Source organism: Citrus sinensis, chromosome 9, assembly GCF_022201045.2.
Source record: "Citrus sinensis cultivar Valencia sweet orange chromosome 9, DVS_A1.0, whole genome shotgun sequence".
Taxonomy (NCBI): Eukaryota; Viridiplantae; Streptophyta; class Magnoliopsida; order Sapindales; family Rutaceae; genus Citrus; species Citrus sinensis.
Window position 1 is genome coordinate 27,391,167 of NC_068564.1, and position 16,726 is coordinate 27,407,892.

General features: G+C 33.7%; 1 protein-coding gene and 1 pseudogene across 3 annotated transcripts; both read left to right on the forward strand.

The window, feature by feature from the left end:
* The first annotated feature begins 545 nt into the window (after positions 1–545).
* LOC102630231 (calcium-dependent protein kinase 2-like) lies at positions 546–6,022 on the forward strand (annotated as a pseudogene).
* A 2,029-nt stretch (positions 6,023–8,051) lies between these two features.
* Positions 8,052–12,108, forward strand: LOC102630842 (protein ACCELERATED CELL DEATH 6). Of its 3 annotated transcripts, none has more exons than XM_006475008.4 (4): positions 8,052–9,236; positions 9,720–10,350; positions 10,456–10,994; positions 11,437–12,108. In XM_006475008.4, the coding sequence occupies exons 2-4, from the start codon at positions 9,738–9,740 to the stop codon at positions 12,025–12,027; spliced, it is 1,743 nt and encodes a 580-aa protein (XP_006475071.1). In that variant the 5' UTR covers positions 8,052–9,236; positions 9,720–9,737; the 3' UTR covers positions 12,028–12,108. The 3 variants fall into 3 exon arrangements, with proteins under 3 accessions (XP_006475071.1, XP_024953455.1, XP_006475072.1); XM_025097687.2 differs by having other exon boundaries at positions 8,052–8,872; positions 9,728–10,350; XM_006475009.4 differs by having other exon boundaries at positions 8,053–9,236; positions 9,728–10,350.
* Positions 12,109–16,726: the final 4,618 nt, after the last annotated feature.

Below are 16,726 nucleotides of genomic sequence, written 5' to 3' on the forward strand. Positions count from 1 at the left end.
TGTCTAAGTCTACATTTGACTGAAATTGTATGTATATATATGTATATATATATATGACATTTTTTTTTAATATATACGTTAAGTTGTTTGTTTTTTAAAAATAAATAATTTAAAATATAATATTTTGACATATATAATCTCATAAACATTGACAATACTTATATTTTATTAATTAAATAAATAATAAGTTATAAAAAAATTATTTGATTCGTAAAAAAAAATTGATAATGTATGCCTTAATAAAGTATGAAAAATAAAATAAAATAAAATATATATCTAACATATGTATTTTTTTTAAAATTAATATATGATACTAAATGGTAACCTAGCTTTCTTCTTCTTCTTCGTCTTCCTTTGGACGGGTTCATTTGATAAAGTTTGATAATTTGATTTTTTTTTCTTTCGTTATCATTGACTAATTTCAGATAATTACATATATCATATAGAAGTTTACTTGATAGACACGACAAGTCGTAAGTTCACACTACCCGTTTTGCCGATGACTTTATTTTTGGTGACTTTAATTTCTTTCTAGTAAACTACATTTTAAAGCCAAAACCGCGTAGGATTGTCATCTCAGGTCCTACTATACTCTTAGAATATCACTATCCCTGTTTTATTCCTTCACTTACCTTAATCCTCTACTGGGTTTCTAGTTTAGTTTTAATTTCTAAAGATCAGTACTCGAGCAGTCTCTAGCAGAATCAATGGGGTGTTGTGTAAGCAAAAGCCAACGCCAACGTTATCCAATTCTTGGTAAACCTTATGAAGATGTTATGTTACATTACTCTTTTGGCAGAATGTTGGGTAGGGTCGATTTGGTGTGACTTATTTATGTACCGAGAATTCAACCAACATGCCATATGCTTGCAAGTCTATGGCTAAGAAGCCAAAGATGAAATATGCAGAAAATGATATGATGATCAGAAGAGAGATTCAGATAAGGCGGCTCTTGAGTGGGCAGCCTAACATTGTCGAGTTAAAGAGTGCTCATGAGGATGAGACTGCTGTGCATGTGGTTATGGAATTATGTCAAGGTGGTGATCTGTTTGATAGGATTATTGCCAAGGGTTATTATAGTGAGAGAGATGCAGCCCCTGTACTCAGGGCTATTGTGAATGCTGTGAATGTCTGCCACTCCATGGGCGTTATGCACAGGGATCTCAAACCTGAGAATTTCTGCTTCATCAGCAGGGATGACAATGCTCTTTTGAAGGTCACCGATTTTGGGTCCGCACTTCTCTTTGAAGAGGGTAATTTCTCGTCCTTGATTAATTAATTAGCTACAATTTTTTCTAATATGCAAATTGATCGTTTCCTTTCCTGAACCCCTTTTTTTAACTGTTTTCAAGAGTTAAGCTTAGATGGTGAGAATATTTGTTTTTTAAAAAAAAGAAATCGTTTTATTAATATGAAATCTGACGCAATATTATCATATTAATAATAAAAAAATAAAATCAACTAACACCGTAATCTTAAGATACATTTTATTTTTTAAGATGGATTAAATATCAAATCATTTTATTTTGTGAAAAGCCTTGACGAAGCAAGGAAAATTATATTAAAATAGAAAAGGGTGGTGGAACTTATGGCTGGAACCATGAGTGCATCTAAAGTTGATATTACAAAATTTCTTACGACAATTGACCCAACAATTTCCACCACCCTTAACCATAAGCCAAATCAATCACCAAAAAAAGCAGACATAAAAGCAGTGTTATTATTCTTGTCAATTTATAAATAAATAAATCAAAAGAAAAAGTTTTCAAATTAATCAACTTAATTGCCAACCCATTCTAGATCCTAAGCTACATCCGCAGTGTCTCGGGCTGGCAGTGAATTGTATTACCTCGCATCAAACTAAATTATATAGATAAATTCTGATCTTATCTAAGATATAACATTAATTTTAATTCTTGACTGATGATCTAATGGTACACTTCCAGGAAAGTTATATAGAGATATTGTAGGGAGCGGTTTTTATATTGCTCCTGAGGTATTACGGCGCAGATACGGGAAGGAGATAGACATTTGGAGCGCAGGCGTTATCCTGTATATTTTACTATCTGGTGTACCTCCATTTTGGGCAGGTGAAAATATTCGTTTGATTTGCAGCCTAGCTACATGCATGATCTCTTTTCACTTCAACAACCGTACCCTGTACATGTTTATTTCCATTACCTTAAATAACTAAGTACAGCAAGTGTAAATATAGTCACTCAGTATTTGCGATGATGTATATATGTACCCTGCAGAAACGAAGAAGGGCACTTACGACGCTATATTGCAAGGAGAAATTGACTTTGAAACTGATCCATGGCCAAGTATTTCCAGCACTGCCAAGGGCTTGGTACGCAGGATGCTGACAAAGGATCCAAAAAGGCGGATTACTGCTGCTCAAATTCTAGGTGGACAGCACCAGAGAATCCTGAGGCTTGTTATCTGTTTAGTTTTATAGTCTGTATATAAGTTCAAAATTTACTGGGTCCAATTAATCACACCAATATTATCGATACCACTGAGAATTAAATGCATGATATGCAGAGCATCCTTGGCTTATAGAAGGTGGAGAAGCATCAGACGACACTTCTGTTATTTTAAGGATGAAGCAGTTTAGGCGAATGAGCAAACTAAAGAAACTCACAGTAAAGGTAATCTAATTTAATTAGTCTAACTAACAATATATATAGCTCCTCAAAATTTAGGTAAGCCCATATTAGTACCGGATTCGAACTCACGTATGAAAATCTATTATTTGTTATTGATATCAACAATGATTAATTTATTCTTGAGTTTTGATCATAGTATCTCATAAACTATATGTGCAGGTCCAATGAATTAATTGTAAATTTGATTGTGCATCCCTTCTGATGAACTGAGTGGTTCTTTATTAGGTCATTGTGGAATATCTTCCTGGCGAAGAAACACAAGCGCTAAAGGAAAAGTTCATAGAGATGGACACTGACAAAAATGGCACTCTTAGTTACGATGAACTGAGGGCAGGATTAACTAAAGTTGGATCGATGCTTACAGAATTTGATGTCAAGCAGTTAATGGAAGCTGTAAAGAATTCATCAACTCTTGAGTTTATTCTATATACCGTCTATCGATTGGCATCATTACACTCAAGTGATATTGTTTGCCATATATATATATATATATATATATACACTTTTTTGCAGGCTGATATGGATGGAAATGGGGCTATTGACTACACTGAGTTTACAGCTGCTACGATTCAAAGGCAAAAGCTAGAAAGATCTGAGTATCTTAGCAAAGCCTTTCAATATTTTGATAAGGATAATAGTGGGTAAGTTTCTGACTCTAAATTAAATTAATGTCAAAAAATTTAAAAAAAAAAATGATGACCATTTGGCAATTTTAATATCTATAGCCTCAGAAAGACCAGATATTGTTATGCTTTTCTTTTAATTATTATTGGAAAAGGATGCTGAAGTTATTTTCTGAATGTGCAGATATATCACATTAGATGAACTGGTTACAGCTTTTAAAGAAAATAACATGGGCGATGATGCTAAAATTAAGGAATTGTTGTCTGACATTGATAGTAATAAAGTAAGTTGATTTTAATTTTGATTTTCAGACTACAGTATTAATTTCTCTGAATTATATATTAATATGTGGAAGCTCTCACGGGTCACGTCTTCAATTTGTGTTTTAAGGATGGTATGATCAGCTACGATGAATTTCGTGCAATGGTGGAAAGCCCCCAAACTATAAGAAATGTGTCGCACATTTACACTGACAAGGCCAAAAAATTTGGATTAGGGTAAATACTTTTCTGACTTTATAAAATAATATGTACATACTGCATATATAATTTTTCTTATAGTCTTGAAGAAATATCAGCTATACAAAAGCACATTATTTACTTCAGCTCAATTTCTCGTAAGAAAACACAAAGACTGGTTCCTATAGTTATTAGTTTTTCTCATCTATGTTGTTTTGATTATGAGCTAAAATTTATTTAGTCCAAATTATGATGGTACCAGTAGTAGTAGTAGCAGCAGCGTGTGTGTGTGTGTATATATATATATATATATATATGTTCAATTTGTGCAGACAAAGCTAGCTAATTGACACCGCTGTTAATTTTTTTCAGGAATACCAAGCAATTTAGAGCAATGAACATGCTAAAGAAACTCGTTCTACAGGTAATTAATTATAACTTCAGCACATTCAGAAAATAACTTCAGCAATGCCGCACATGCAAACCACAAAACTTTTAATGATAGTTTGTCACACGCGATATCACGTACACCGGATCAAAATTCAATTGATAAAAAAAAAGATGACATTGACCACACCTAGCTAACTAATAATTATATACATACGCATGTAATTAAAAAGATTCTTCCCATTTAGGAGCTAGCTCAGATTAGGACTCAAGTATGAGAATTGGATACAACAGTGACAATCGTTAGTTAAATGCTTGATTGAATTTCTGCATCTGCACTTCCTCACCAACAATGTTTTTGTTGCAAAGTACTTGTTATTATATTCTGTAAGCTATATATGTGCAAGCCAATAAATTTATGCGTTTAATTGTGCTTCCTCTACTGATAAAGCTGAGTGGATTTTCAGGTCATTGTGGAAAATCTTCCAACAGAAGAAAAGCAAAAGCTAATGGAAAAATTTAGAGAGATGGACACTGACAACAGTGGCACCCTTACTCTCAGTGAGTTGAAGGCAGGATTAGCTAAACTCGGATCAGCGCTTGAAGAATCTGAAGTCAACCAATATATGGAAGCTGTAAGGAATTCATGAACTCTGAATTTATTTTAGTGTCTGTCTATTCGGATATTATATATACTCGGCTGATATATACTGTTGGCACTGCATTTCTCCAGGGTGATATAGATGGAAATGGGAATATTGATTTCATTGAATTTGTAAATCTCATGACGGATATATACAAGCTAGAAACTCCTGAACTTCTTGAGAAAGCCTTTCAATATCTTGATAAGAATAGTGATCAGTAAGTTTCTTGTTCCAATAAATTACTGCATCATTCTTTGGACTTTTAAAATCTATATATGGCCGCCTCCAATCGTTTGTCGAGTGGTTTTTAAGCAGTTATAGTTGGTTGGTTACAGAGTTTGAATCCTAAGAAGATAGAGGGCTAAAAGAAATTATTTGGGTTTTGAAAGTTAAGTTGATTTAATCGCACACTTGTATGATGAAAAATCTATAATATCTTTATTATTTTTATTAAAATTATTATTTAAAAGTTATATTTACTATATACTATCAATTTATTTATTTATTATTTCATACCTTCGGTGTTTTTTTTCCCATAATAACAATCGCTTTTTAACAAATGAAGTTTTTTCTATTTCATTTTTATTGTTGTTATGATTATTATTATTATTATTATTATTATTATGGAAAGGACACTGAAGTTCTTTTTGGGATGTGTAGATTTATCACTGTGAATGAACTGGAAACAGCTTTTAAAGAAAATAATATGGGTGATGATGCTACAATTAAGGAGATAATCTCTGAAGTTGGTAGAGATCATAAAGTAAGTTGATTTTTAATTTTTTGACAACATGTTTGACAATAATATTATGTTTACTCAGTTGATATACTCAATTTGTATGATAACCGATGTATTCTCAATCATTTATTTGCATGTGCATGTCAGTATGTCAGTAATTGATTTTATTTGTATAAACTCAAACAATGAATGACACATAAGATGCTGCATAAATTCAGTTACAGACTAATTAAGGATAGCATTTCATTTGTCTGCATTATTGTTTTGATCGCGATTCTCACATCTTTAATTTTTGTTTTAAGGACGGAAGGATCAGCTTTGATCAATTTTGTGCCTTCGTGAAAGGCGGAAGCCAACTGCGAGCACCTACTCTCGGAAATCTGAGTTATATGTTGAAGGGAAAGGGCCAAAAATTTCCCGCTGAGTAAATATTGAAAGTTACGTGAATTTTTTGAAATAAAAAATCTTATAAGTGAGTTTTATTCTATAAAATATTTAATTTTTTTTTAGTAAATGATAATTTAATTCTTATATTTTAGTTTAAGTATTAATTTAATTTTTATATTTTAAAAAATATCTTCAGATAATCTGATATTAAATATGTTGTACTTATATCCTTACTTTTTGTTGACTTTATAATAATGATGTTCTTGCAACAATCTTTGAGACATTATTGAAAAGTAAATTAATAACAAAAGATTTAGATTAATTTTTATTTTACTTATGAGGTTAGTTTGACCAATATATATATATATTTTTTCAAAATGTCTCCAAGATTATTGTAATGGTATAACTGCAAAAGTTAAGAAAAAATAAGGGTACATTATATAATCAGCACAGCACAACGAAATCATTATAGATTGGGTTGGCACCCTCAACCCCACAGGCTTTTTCCCCTTTCAAACAGATTTGAAGCATGTTAGATTGTAAATTAGCCCTAGGCCTTTTGCTCTTTACAGCCAAGCAAGTCTTGGATTATCTTCTTATATATACATTATGGCCGGTGCTTGATTTGTATTTTTTATTACTTCGCTCAACAGAATAAAATTGCTGAATTGAATTTCAGAGCTAAAATGGCTAAATGCTAATTTTATTTGTGTACAAGATGATCAGACATAATAGAGTAAGCTTTCTTAACCAATGATTTTTTTAGTAATGTTATGTTTACATAAATAAAATATTTAATTAGAATACTTACTGATGTGACATTTTATATGGATCATTTATTGATTGGATTATAAAAATCAAATGTAAGTAATTAATAATGAAATCAATTAATATCATATACATGATCACGAAATCTATCAATTAAATAAGCATAACAAATAAGCATAGCCACTTCGGCCTTGGCCGAAGTGGTGGGCTGCTGCCCTCACAAGCATTGTGAGGGCAGCGGTTCTAGCCCCCACAAAAGCATTGTGGGGGCTAAATGTTCTTTATATCCTTCTCCCTTGCGAAATGCAAGTGGAGTATGGACATCCTCTCCTGTGAGGGGTTATTTGTATTGGACATGTACTTCATAGAATTCATTATAAATATATGTACTTCATAGAATTCATTATAAATATATGTGTAATGCAGTAATCTGATGATTAATCAGTCTCAAAAAAAAAAAAAAAAAAAACAAATAAGCATAATGATATTATTTTAATTTGATAGAAGTGGCTTTCTCTCTCTCTCTCTCTCTCTCTTTTTTAAGTTTCTCTTTTGAGAAGAGTTTTTCTAATATAACAAATCTTCTTAAACAACGAAATTTTAATTTAGGTTCTAAATTTTTTTATATCGAAGTTGTTATTAAATAACATGCTTATGGGACTAAATGACATAACCCACGACATCAACTGAAAATGCGGATTGTGAGTTAATCCCACCTATAACAAATAATAGATTTGTTATGAAAAAGTCCTATTAAAACGAAGTAATCTAGTTACTTCTGATTGGTTAATTAAATCAAGATAATTTTGGATCAGAATTTTCTTCTATAATTGATAGTTAATAAATAAAAATATTACAAATAAATTGATTTTGACTGACTATACATTAACAAAAATAGATACGTATCAAAATATTTTGTTTAAAGTTCGGTATGCTTAGATTATGGGATGATACTTATCCAACAATTTCACCCATAATGTTTTAATATGATCTTTTTTTTTTGTCTTAATCACGAGTTATCCTAGGGAAGGTCCTAATTGTGGGAGGTATCTTTAAGCCCGTACCACAATTCAGATTAAAAGTCCCCGCTCGAACCAGGAGACATAAGTTCTCCCAACAAATGCGACTTTTCTACGACTCAAACTGAAGAGCAAACTCAGTCAAGCCACTAAGATTGGCTCCACTAGCAATGGAGCCAACACTTTATTGATTTAATATCTGATCTTTTATGTAACACTTTTTAGTTTAACGAAATAATTTATTTTAAAATCAATAAAAAAAAATCAATTTTTAAATTTTGTTGCCATTGAGATATAGATTATGACAACATTTTCAGTTGTTCATACTGTGTTGATTGATGTTATATGAATATTAGAACAACCACGTCTTTATATAAAAAAAAAAAAAAACATTGAAGAGATTAAAAAATTGAAGGGTGACGATTAAAGGAGATGGATCGTTAATTTTTTTAATATTTTTTATCTCCCTCTCTCTCCTGTCTTTAATAATGTTTCTTTCCTTCAATGATTTTTAATCTCTCCACTCCACTGCCTTTCTTTCCTTCTTCCTCTGTCTGTTGTTAATTATTTGTTTATCTTTCATGTCATATAAAAAAAAAGGGGAAACAAACGATTATTTTTCATAATCCTAGAGAACCAAATTTGAAATTAATGAAGCAAATTACCTCCAGAAATCAATTACGGCAGCCGATGGCGAGTGAAGCGGCAAGTCAAAATTTTGAGACATCCAAGGGAGTGCGGCAGCGTGAAGGAGAAAGACACAATCCACGGGGAAGAGAGAGAGCCGATGATAAGAACGGAGCGTGGTGAGGGTGAATCGATTGGTGGTGAGAGTTGTGGCCTGAGTGAGGTGAGATTGGTGGCGCTGTGAGTGAGAGGGAGAACGCGAAGCTGCAACTGCAATCGACGGGTAGAGACAGAGAGACAGATCCAACGACCAGGTGTGGAGACACCCACGGCGAGATAGAGGGAGAAAGTTGACGGAGAGAGCACAGAGCAGAGTGAGGATGCTTGAGAAACGGCTGCGTTTTGGTGTGACTGTCGTGTGGGTTTTGCTCGTTTGCTGTGGGAGCTGTGTGCGCGTGTGCAAGCCACAGTAACCTTTTTTATAGGTAGCACAAAACGGTGCGGTAGTAAGAATCTCATTTTCCATCATTTAAAGATTAAAAAAAAAAAGGTGAGGTGATATTTTATCCTATAATTTGTGTAAACAAATTGCACTTAAAAAAGGTTAACAAAAAAAAAAATTAATGTCACAGAGATTTTTTGTTAGTTTAATTGAAAATTAACAGTCAAATTAATAAATAGCTGGTATCTCTCCATGTGATTGTGGGAGTAAAATTTCCCATAATATAGTAATAAATCTCTCCATCCTTCATTGGAATTAATTTTTATCCAGTAAAATGAAGGTTTTAAATCCCTCTCTTTCGGCCAAACCGATTTAGTCTAGTCTCCTCTCCTCTGGTCTACGCGCTGTGCACTGCTACTGTGCCCTGAGATTCTTGCTTTTGTTGTGTGTGTGTGGTTCAAGACTCTGGAAGGTATGTTTTCATTTAACTTAATTTCGATTTTCGATTTTTTTTCTTTAATTTTATTTTATTGTTAATCTTTTAACTTCACAGTTTCGTACACCGATTTGAATTAAACTTCAGATTAACAATAGTCCATAACCTTTTGTCTCTCTCACTTACTCTTTCCTCTCCCTTTTTCACAAACCCCTTGAAGCTTTTAATAATTTTCATACTCAGTTAATTTAAATTTGGGTTAAACTTCAGCTTGAATCTTTCAAGATCTAGAACAATGTAAACGTAATGTTTTGAAATAACCATAAAAAAAAAAAAAGTCTTTTAAAGTCTAGTAAGCTATTTTTTCACACCCAATTTAAATCTTATTTTCAATATGATTAAGTTGGTTGAGAAATTCAGTGTATTCAGCTTTGTTAGAAGCATATTTTTCCTGACAGCAGCTTGCTTAATTCTTTGTTGCTTCTCTATGTAACGCTGCATCAATAATCGTTGTCATAGCTGAACAGATAATCGATAATGGATCAAGAACTGCTCGAGGTACTGAGACATGGGGATGAATATAAAATCAAGCAACTCGCACTTCGTCAGGATATTTTCAGTACCTCAAGTCCCGGAGGAAATGCAGTCCTGCATATGGCTGTCAGATTCAGAAACCAACAAGTGATACGGGAGATTCTGAGGCAACAGGATTTTATTGCCTTGAGACTCCATTACTCACTTCTCCGTCAGAAAAACTTGATGGATGAGACTGCGCTGCATATTGCTGCCAGGATTGGTGACCGAGCTATCGTCAGTGAAATCATGAAATATTTGCCTGCGGTAAATCAAGTGGGTCCGGCTCCGGTACTTGAAAGCCTTTTTCGGATGACAGATATCGAAGGTAACACACCTCTGCATAATGCTGTAACAAACCAACACAAGCGCGTGATTCGGATTCTGGTTGAAAAGGATAGTGTTCCAAGTAGCTATATTAATAAAGCTTACCAGACCCCACTCTCAATCGCCATTGATGCAAGGTTAAATGATATTGCTTGTTTCATCATCGATAAAAGTCCAGAGTCTCTTAACACCACTAGATTGCCAGATGAACTGACACTTATCCATTTTGTTGTCATGAGGCAAAACTATGGTGAGCCGGCCCGTGATTAATTAATTTTTCATTTCTTTAAACGAATGTCTTCAGTATATATCGTTTGAGATTTTTCTGAAGGCATGCAATTCCTGCAATTTATAGATATCATGGTCAAGATACTGGGAACAAACAAAGAACTCATCGATCGGTTAGACTGGCACCAGAGGAATCCTCTTCATTATGCAGCTGCCTCGGGTAATGTTAAAATGGCACAACGCTTGTTAGAAGAAAGCAAACGGCTTGCATATAAACGGGACTGCAATGGTGAGACACCTCTTCACTTGGCCGCAGAGAATGGCAAACTAAAGGTTTTGAAACTGCTTATCAACAAATACCCTGATGCTATTGAGATCCGCAACAACAGTGATCGCAGCATCCTCCATGTTGCTGCTAAACATGGAAATTGGAATATCGTGTCATTCATTCTCAGGTCCCCTGAAATGGAGAATTTGATTAACTTAGTTGATAGAAATGGAAATACGCCGTTGCATCTGGCTGCAATGGGCTTGCATAGCGATGTGGTTTTCACTCTCTCCAGACATAAGAGTGTGAACATCAGGGCAAAAAACCACAGCGCCAGAAGCAATACTGCTCTAGAAATTGCTGAGATAACTAGAGCCAATGGAAAGGAGATCCAAAAGGTACATTCACTTTCTTTCGTACTCTTGTTAAGGCTAACATGTACAAATCGAGAAGCTTGCATAATTTCTTGAAGAATCCTTGATAAAACATTTCTTTTAAAATTGAATTATTTACCAACCAAACAAAAACATAGACAAATAATTAATTATTTAATTAGAATTCCATATTTGAGTTCAGCCGAGGACAAAGCCCAAAACACATAAGAGTTAGTACAACTATTTAGTGATTTATATCAAGGATTTTGATGTCTTGTAGATTGTCCATCCTACTAAGGGATCCTTCTTTTTAGCCTAACCGTCTATTCTTCTTTGGGCAAGTTTGGGCATTTTTATTTTGGTTTTAGAAGATATATCGTAATTTCTCTAAATTTTTCAATTGTGGGGTTACTTGGTGTTCCTTTTAAACAACTGTATATATATTTACTTGCTCTGCTCTACTCAGCACTTGACATTAAAAGCGCTGAAGACGGCCTACGCAAAACGAGCTCTGTCTGCGGAAGAACTCCAACAGAAAAGGCAGGTTTCTAAAGAAGAAGGTGAAAAAGGCAAAGAAATGGCTCAAACACTCTCGGTGATGGCAACATTGATAGCCACATTCACATTCACAGCAGCCTTCACAATTCCAGGGGGCGTCAAAAGTGATGGTCCCGACGAGGGCACGGCAACTCTGCTTCATAGAGCAAGTTTCCAGGCATTTGTGATCACAGATACCATAGCCATGACTTCAGCCATGGCTGCAGCCGCCATTATATTTTGGTCGTTTTGGAGAAGCAAAACTGAATCACTTATGGACACACTTCCTTTGGCCATTGGCTTTACTTGGATTGCACTCGTATCAATGACACTAGCATTTGTGACGGGTTTGTATGCCGTGTTGTCTAACAGTTTGGCCATCACCATTGCGGTTTGTGTGATTGGTTGCCTATTGCCCTTCATTTTTTATGTCTCTGCTCCTTTCTTTATGATTGTATTTGATCAAACTGAAGTCAATCCTTTTGCGCTCGTTGTACGCTTCGTAAGAGATGCTTTGTAAAAGCGTGCGTGTTGCAATAGTGTGTAAACTTGATGCTCATTATTATCTTGTTAATCCTCATAAACGCATCTGCTTCCATCACTTGTCCACTTTTAGAGAAAGTAAAATGAGTGTTGGGCAAGCAAGAAAGTTCTAGAAACTAAAGGAAAGTTTGAAGAGAAGTTATGGAAACAATGCTCAAATCTGTTATAGATCAGAAACTAATGAGAATGACTATAACCTAGCTTATATAGTAACACTAATGAATCTAACAAATTGATCATAGAAGGTACTAGACTATTCTACACGGTAAATAGTTTGTCACAATTGCAGCTGACATGTATAACTAATTTTGACATGTCTGCAGCTAAGATTTATTCAACTATTTGTCTACTCAGTGAGTTCGTGGTGCTCTGCTTTCTCTGTTTCACACATGCTAACATCCCCTCTCAAGCTGAATGAATTGTCCAGGACGAATGTTCAGCTTGGTTCTGAGATAATGAAAACTGTCCATAAGTCAAGCTTTAGCATGTATATCAGCAGTTTGATCAGCACTAGGAACAAAACAGACTATGTTTTGATTAACTTGAACTTTTTCATGAATTAAATGTATATCTAGTTCAATGTGTTTGGTTTTGGTATGATACATTGGATTTGTAGCCAAAGCAATTGCTCCTTGATTATATCACCACATAATTGGTGTATGATCAGTCTTAAGCATTAATTCACTGAGCAAAGCTTTAATCCACAGAACTTCAGCTGTTGCCAATGCCAAGGCTCTATATTCTGACTATGTACTCTACATATTGTTTCTTTGAAGACCAAAGAGCAAATTTGATCCAAAATAAATAACATATCCAACTATAGACTTCCTATCATCTCTATCACATACGCAAACTAAATCACTAAAGTGATTAATTTGCTGACTGCCATTAGAATAGAACTAAAGCTCATAATGAATTGTTCCTTTCAAGTTCCTAAGTAGTCATTTGCATGCCTGCCAATGCTCATCTGTTGGGGCTGAAAGAAATTGACTTAACTTGTTCACTAAAATGTTGTTTCAAGTCTTGTCAATTTTACACGTTGCGATGCCCCTGTAGTACTTCTATACTGAGAGGCATTTGAGATAACAATTCTTGAGTCTCTAGTAAAAGAATGAGATGTAACCATTGGATTTAGTGCTGGACTGCATGTGTTCATATCATGTTTGACCAGCAAGTCGGCTAGTATTTACTTTGTGACAAGTGAACTCCTTCCTTGGTTTTGTTAACTTATATGCCAAGGAAATAATAAAGCTCTCCTAAGTCTTTACAAGCGAATGTGTCTTGCATAACAGATACCACTTTCAAGACACTTTGAGGATTAGATCTTGTAATAATAATGTCATCAACATAGGCTAATACCAGAAAAATATGACCACCATCCCATCTATAAAACAAAGAAGAATCTGACTTTGAATGCTTAAAGTTCTATTGAGTTGCCATTGCATTGAACATATCACACTAGGCTCTAGGTGCCAATTTGAGACCATACAATACCTTTTGTAGCTTATATTCATGATGAGGTTTAGAAAGATCAACAAAACCCTTTGGTTGTGCCATGTACACATCTTCAACAATAATGCCATTGAGAAAAACATTATTAATATCAACTTGTCTAATAACCCATTTGCTCATCACTATTGAACTCAGAATTATGCTCACTGTAGAAGCCTTAATAACAGGGTTAAGGTTTCAATGTTATTTACACCATAAGCTTAATGAAAACCTTTTGCAACAAATCTAGCTTTGTACCTTGAAATTGAGCCATCTGAGTTATATTTAATTATGAAAACCCATTTGTTGCCTACTATCTTGACTGATGTTGTTGGTTGCACTAGAATCCAAGTATGATTGTTCTGAAAAGCATTGAACTCTTCTTACATAGTATTAAACCATTTTGGATCTTCTAATACTTGAGTTACTGAGGCTAGTTTGGTTAGTTAAGCTAAGAGGGCGGTAAGATAGGTCTTAAGTTTGAAAATGTCAGCCTAGTAATCATATGATGACTAAGAGGCTGAAAATGAGGTAAATGGTGTTCAGGAAATGAATGTGAAAATATACTAATGATTAGTGAATGTGGTGAATTATAATTTGAGTGAGATATAGGAGGATCATAATGTGAAGATGTACTAGTGATTAGTGAATTTAATGAGTTATAGTATGAGTCAGATATATGAGGATAAGAAGGTGGTGGAGAAGAGAATATTTACAGTGATGATTATTGAGAAGGACCTTGGGAATCAGTTTCTACAGGGTTTGTTTGAAAGACTTGTATTGCAGAACTTGACACTTTATTGTCAGAACTTGACAAAAAGAAAATCAGAGACAAAGGAGAAATCAACACCTAACTTATAAGGAAAGGATTTTTCATCAAGAATGACATGATTAGAAATATAGACTCTCCCAGAAGAATGCAAACATTGATAAATTTTATGATGTGGGTTGTAACCTATAAAAATACATCTACATGTCCTGAATTCAAGTTTTTGTTTGTTATAAGGCCTGAGATAAGGGTAACAGGCACAACCAAAGACTTTAAGAATAGAGTAGTCTCGCTTTTAAAGAAAAAGTATGAAATAAAATGAAATATTTTTCAAAACAGGAATAGGCAATCTATTTATAAGAAAAACAACGGTGGGAAATGCATTCCACCAGAAAGCTAAGAGGCAAATTGAATTGAGCTAATAAGGTCAGCCAAATGTCAACTATATGCCTACATTTTCTCTTAATTTTTTTTTATTTTGATAATGGATATGAGGATAAGGATGCCTGAAATGAATACCAGAAGTAGCTAATAGGGAAGAAAAAGATCTGCATTCAACCCCCAATATGTTTTTTACTTAAAGTTTTAAAGGTAGTGAAGACTTGTAAATAATATATTTAGTGGTCGGTGGAAAAATCCATATGAACCTGCTATAATCATCTAAGATTGACAAATTATAGTTGTAACCTTGAGTAGAGGTAATGTGTGGAAGCCCCCCAAAGATTAACATAAAATAATTGTAATGGTGTTGTTGTTTTTGTAATAACATAATCAAAATGTTTAAGATGATTCTTGCCATATTGACAAGTCATTACAAAAGCTAAGATCCGTAGTTTTATTAATTCCGGCAAATACATTACAAGTCTTTATAACAGTTTTAAGTGTGTGGAGCTTGATGACCAAATCTCTGATGAAGTAGATTGATATCAAAAGGGAATACATACACTAATAGAGCAGTTTGATTACATGGCTTATTAATACCAGTAAATGCAAATGAATTAAACACATTAGAATTAGAAAAAGTAACAAAGATGGATATAGGCTTATTGTAAAGATCTCGACAACACAAAACTGAAGAGCATTCACTTGACACTTGAAGAGAAGAAGAAATTTCTTGAATCTGATACAAGCCCTCTTTAGCTACCCCTCTATGCAAAAGGATTCCTCTTTTCCTGGCCTCAATAAAATAGAAAATTTCAACAAATTCAACAACAACATCATTATCAGTTAAGATTTGTGAGATACTTAATAATTTTTTGGTAATGTCTAGAACATAGAGGACGTGATTGAGAAGTAATGAGTTATGTGTCATTGTAGCAAGCAATACAAATCTAACATGTTTAATTTGCAATGTATTTCCATTTCCAACAAGCAGTGATTATGATCCAAGATAAAGTTTTAAATCAAAGAGCTTACCTGAGTCATTTGTGATATGACTTGAAGCTCTAGTATCTATATACCAATATGTATCCTCTACTACTTCTAGAGAAGGAACAATCTGAGAAGTAGAATGTGGATTGAATTTTGGAGCATCATTCATCCCATTGTAGCAATTAAAAGCAGCATGATTAGGACGAGAAGTTTATGAGCCATATGAGGTTGATGAAGAACTAATACCAATTGTAACACCCCAAATTCACTCAAGAATCGCAAGAGAAATTTGAAATAAAATCTCATAATATTAATCTTATTGCAATTCCCAAAAGAACATTAATACTAGCCATAGTCGAAATATAATCTCTAAAATTATAAATATAATAGTAATCCTCCAAACTAAAAATTCAGGTCTAAATAATAACTAAAGTAGCAACAATTTATTCATCTAGAAAATGCCAAAGCTTTTTTGCTAATAAATCCTCTTCTTTAGACCAAAAGACTCAAATCTCTAAAATCAATCTGTAAAATGTTAGAGACAAGGGGTTAGCCATTAGCTTGGTAAGCAAACTCATGCATAAGGTTATTAATAACGATAATGTACATGACAATCAATTTAAAGTACCATAAAATAAAAACTAATAATCATTTTATAATCTAATACATATGCAGAGGTAAAACCCATAATTAATTAAGTCATAACGTAAATAATTATTTTCAATAAATAATCATCTAAGAAATCATTTATCAATAAAACATTTTCATTTGTTCAATTGCTCCGGCCATATAGTGTCACATGTATTCCCGATGAGCCGGCCAATAGTTCAGTAAGTCACTTTAACCGCGGTGACCCTGTCAGTAGTTCATAACCGCGGTGACCCTGTCAATAGTTCAATAAGTCACTTTAACCCTAGTGACCTAGTCAGTAGTTCAATCAGGGTACGTTACCCCGCAATAATTCTCAATAGGTAACTACGGATAAAGAGTCAAAACGTTAAATATAGTTTTTAGTGTTTCAATATCAATCATTCAGTAATATTTC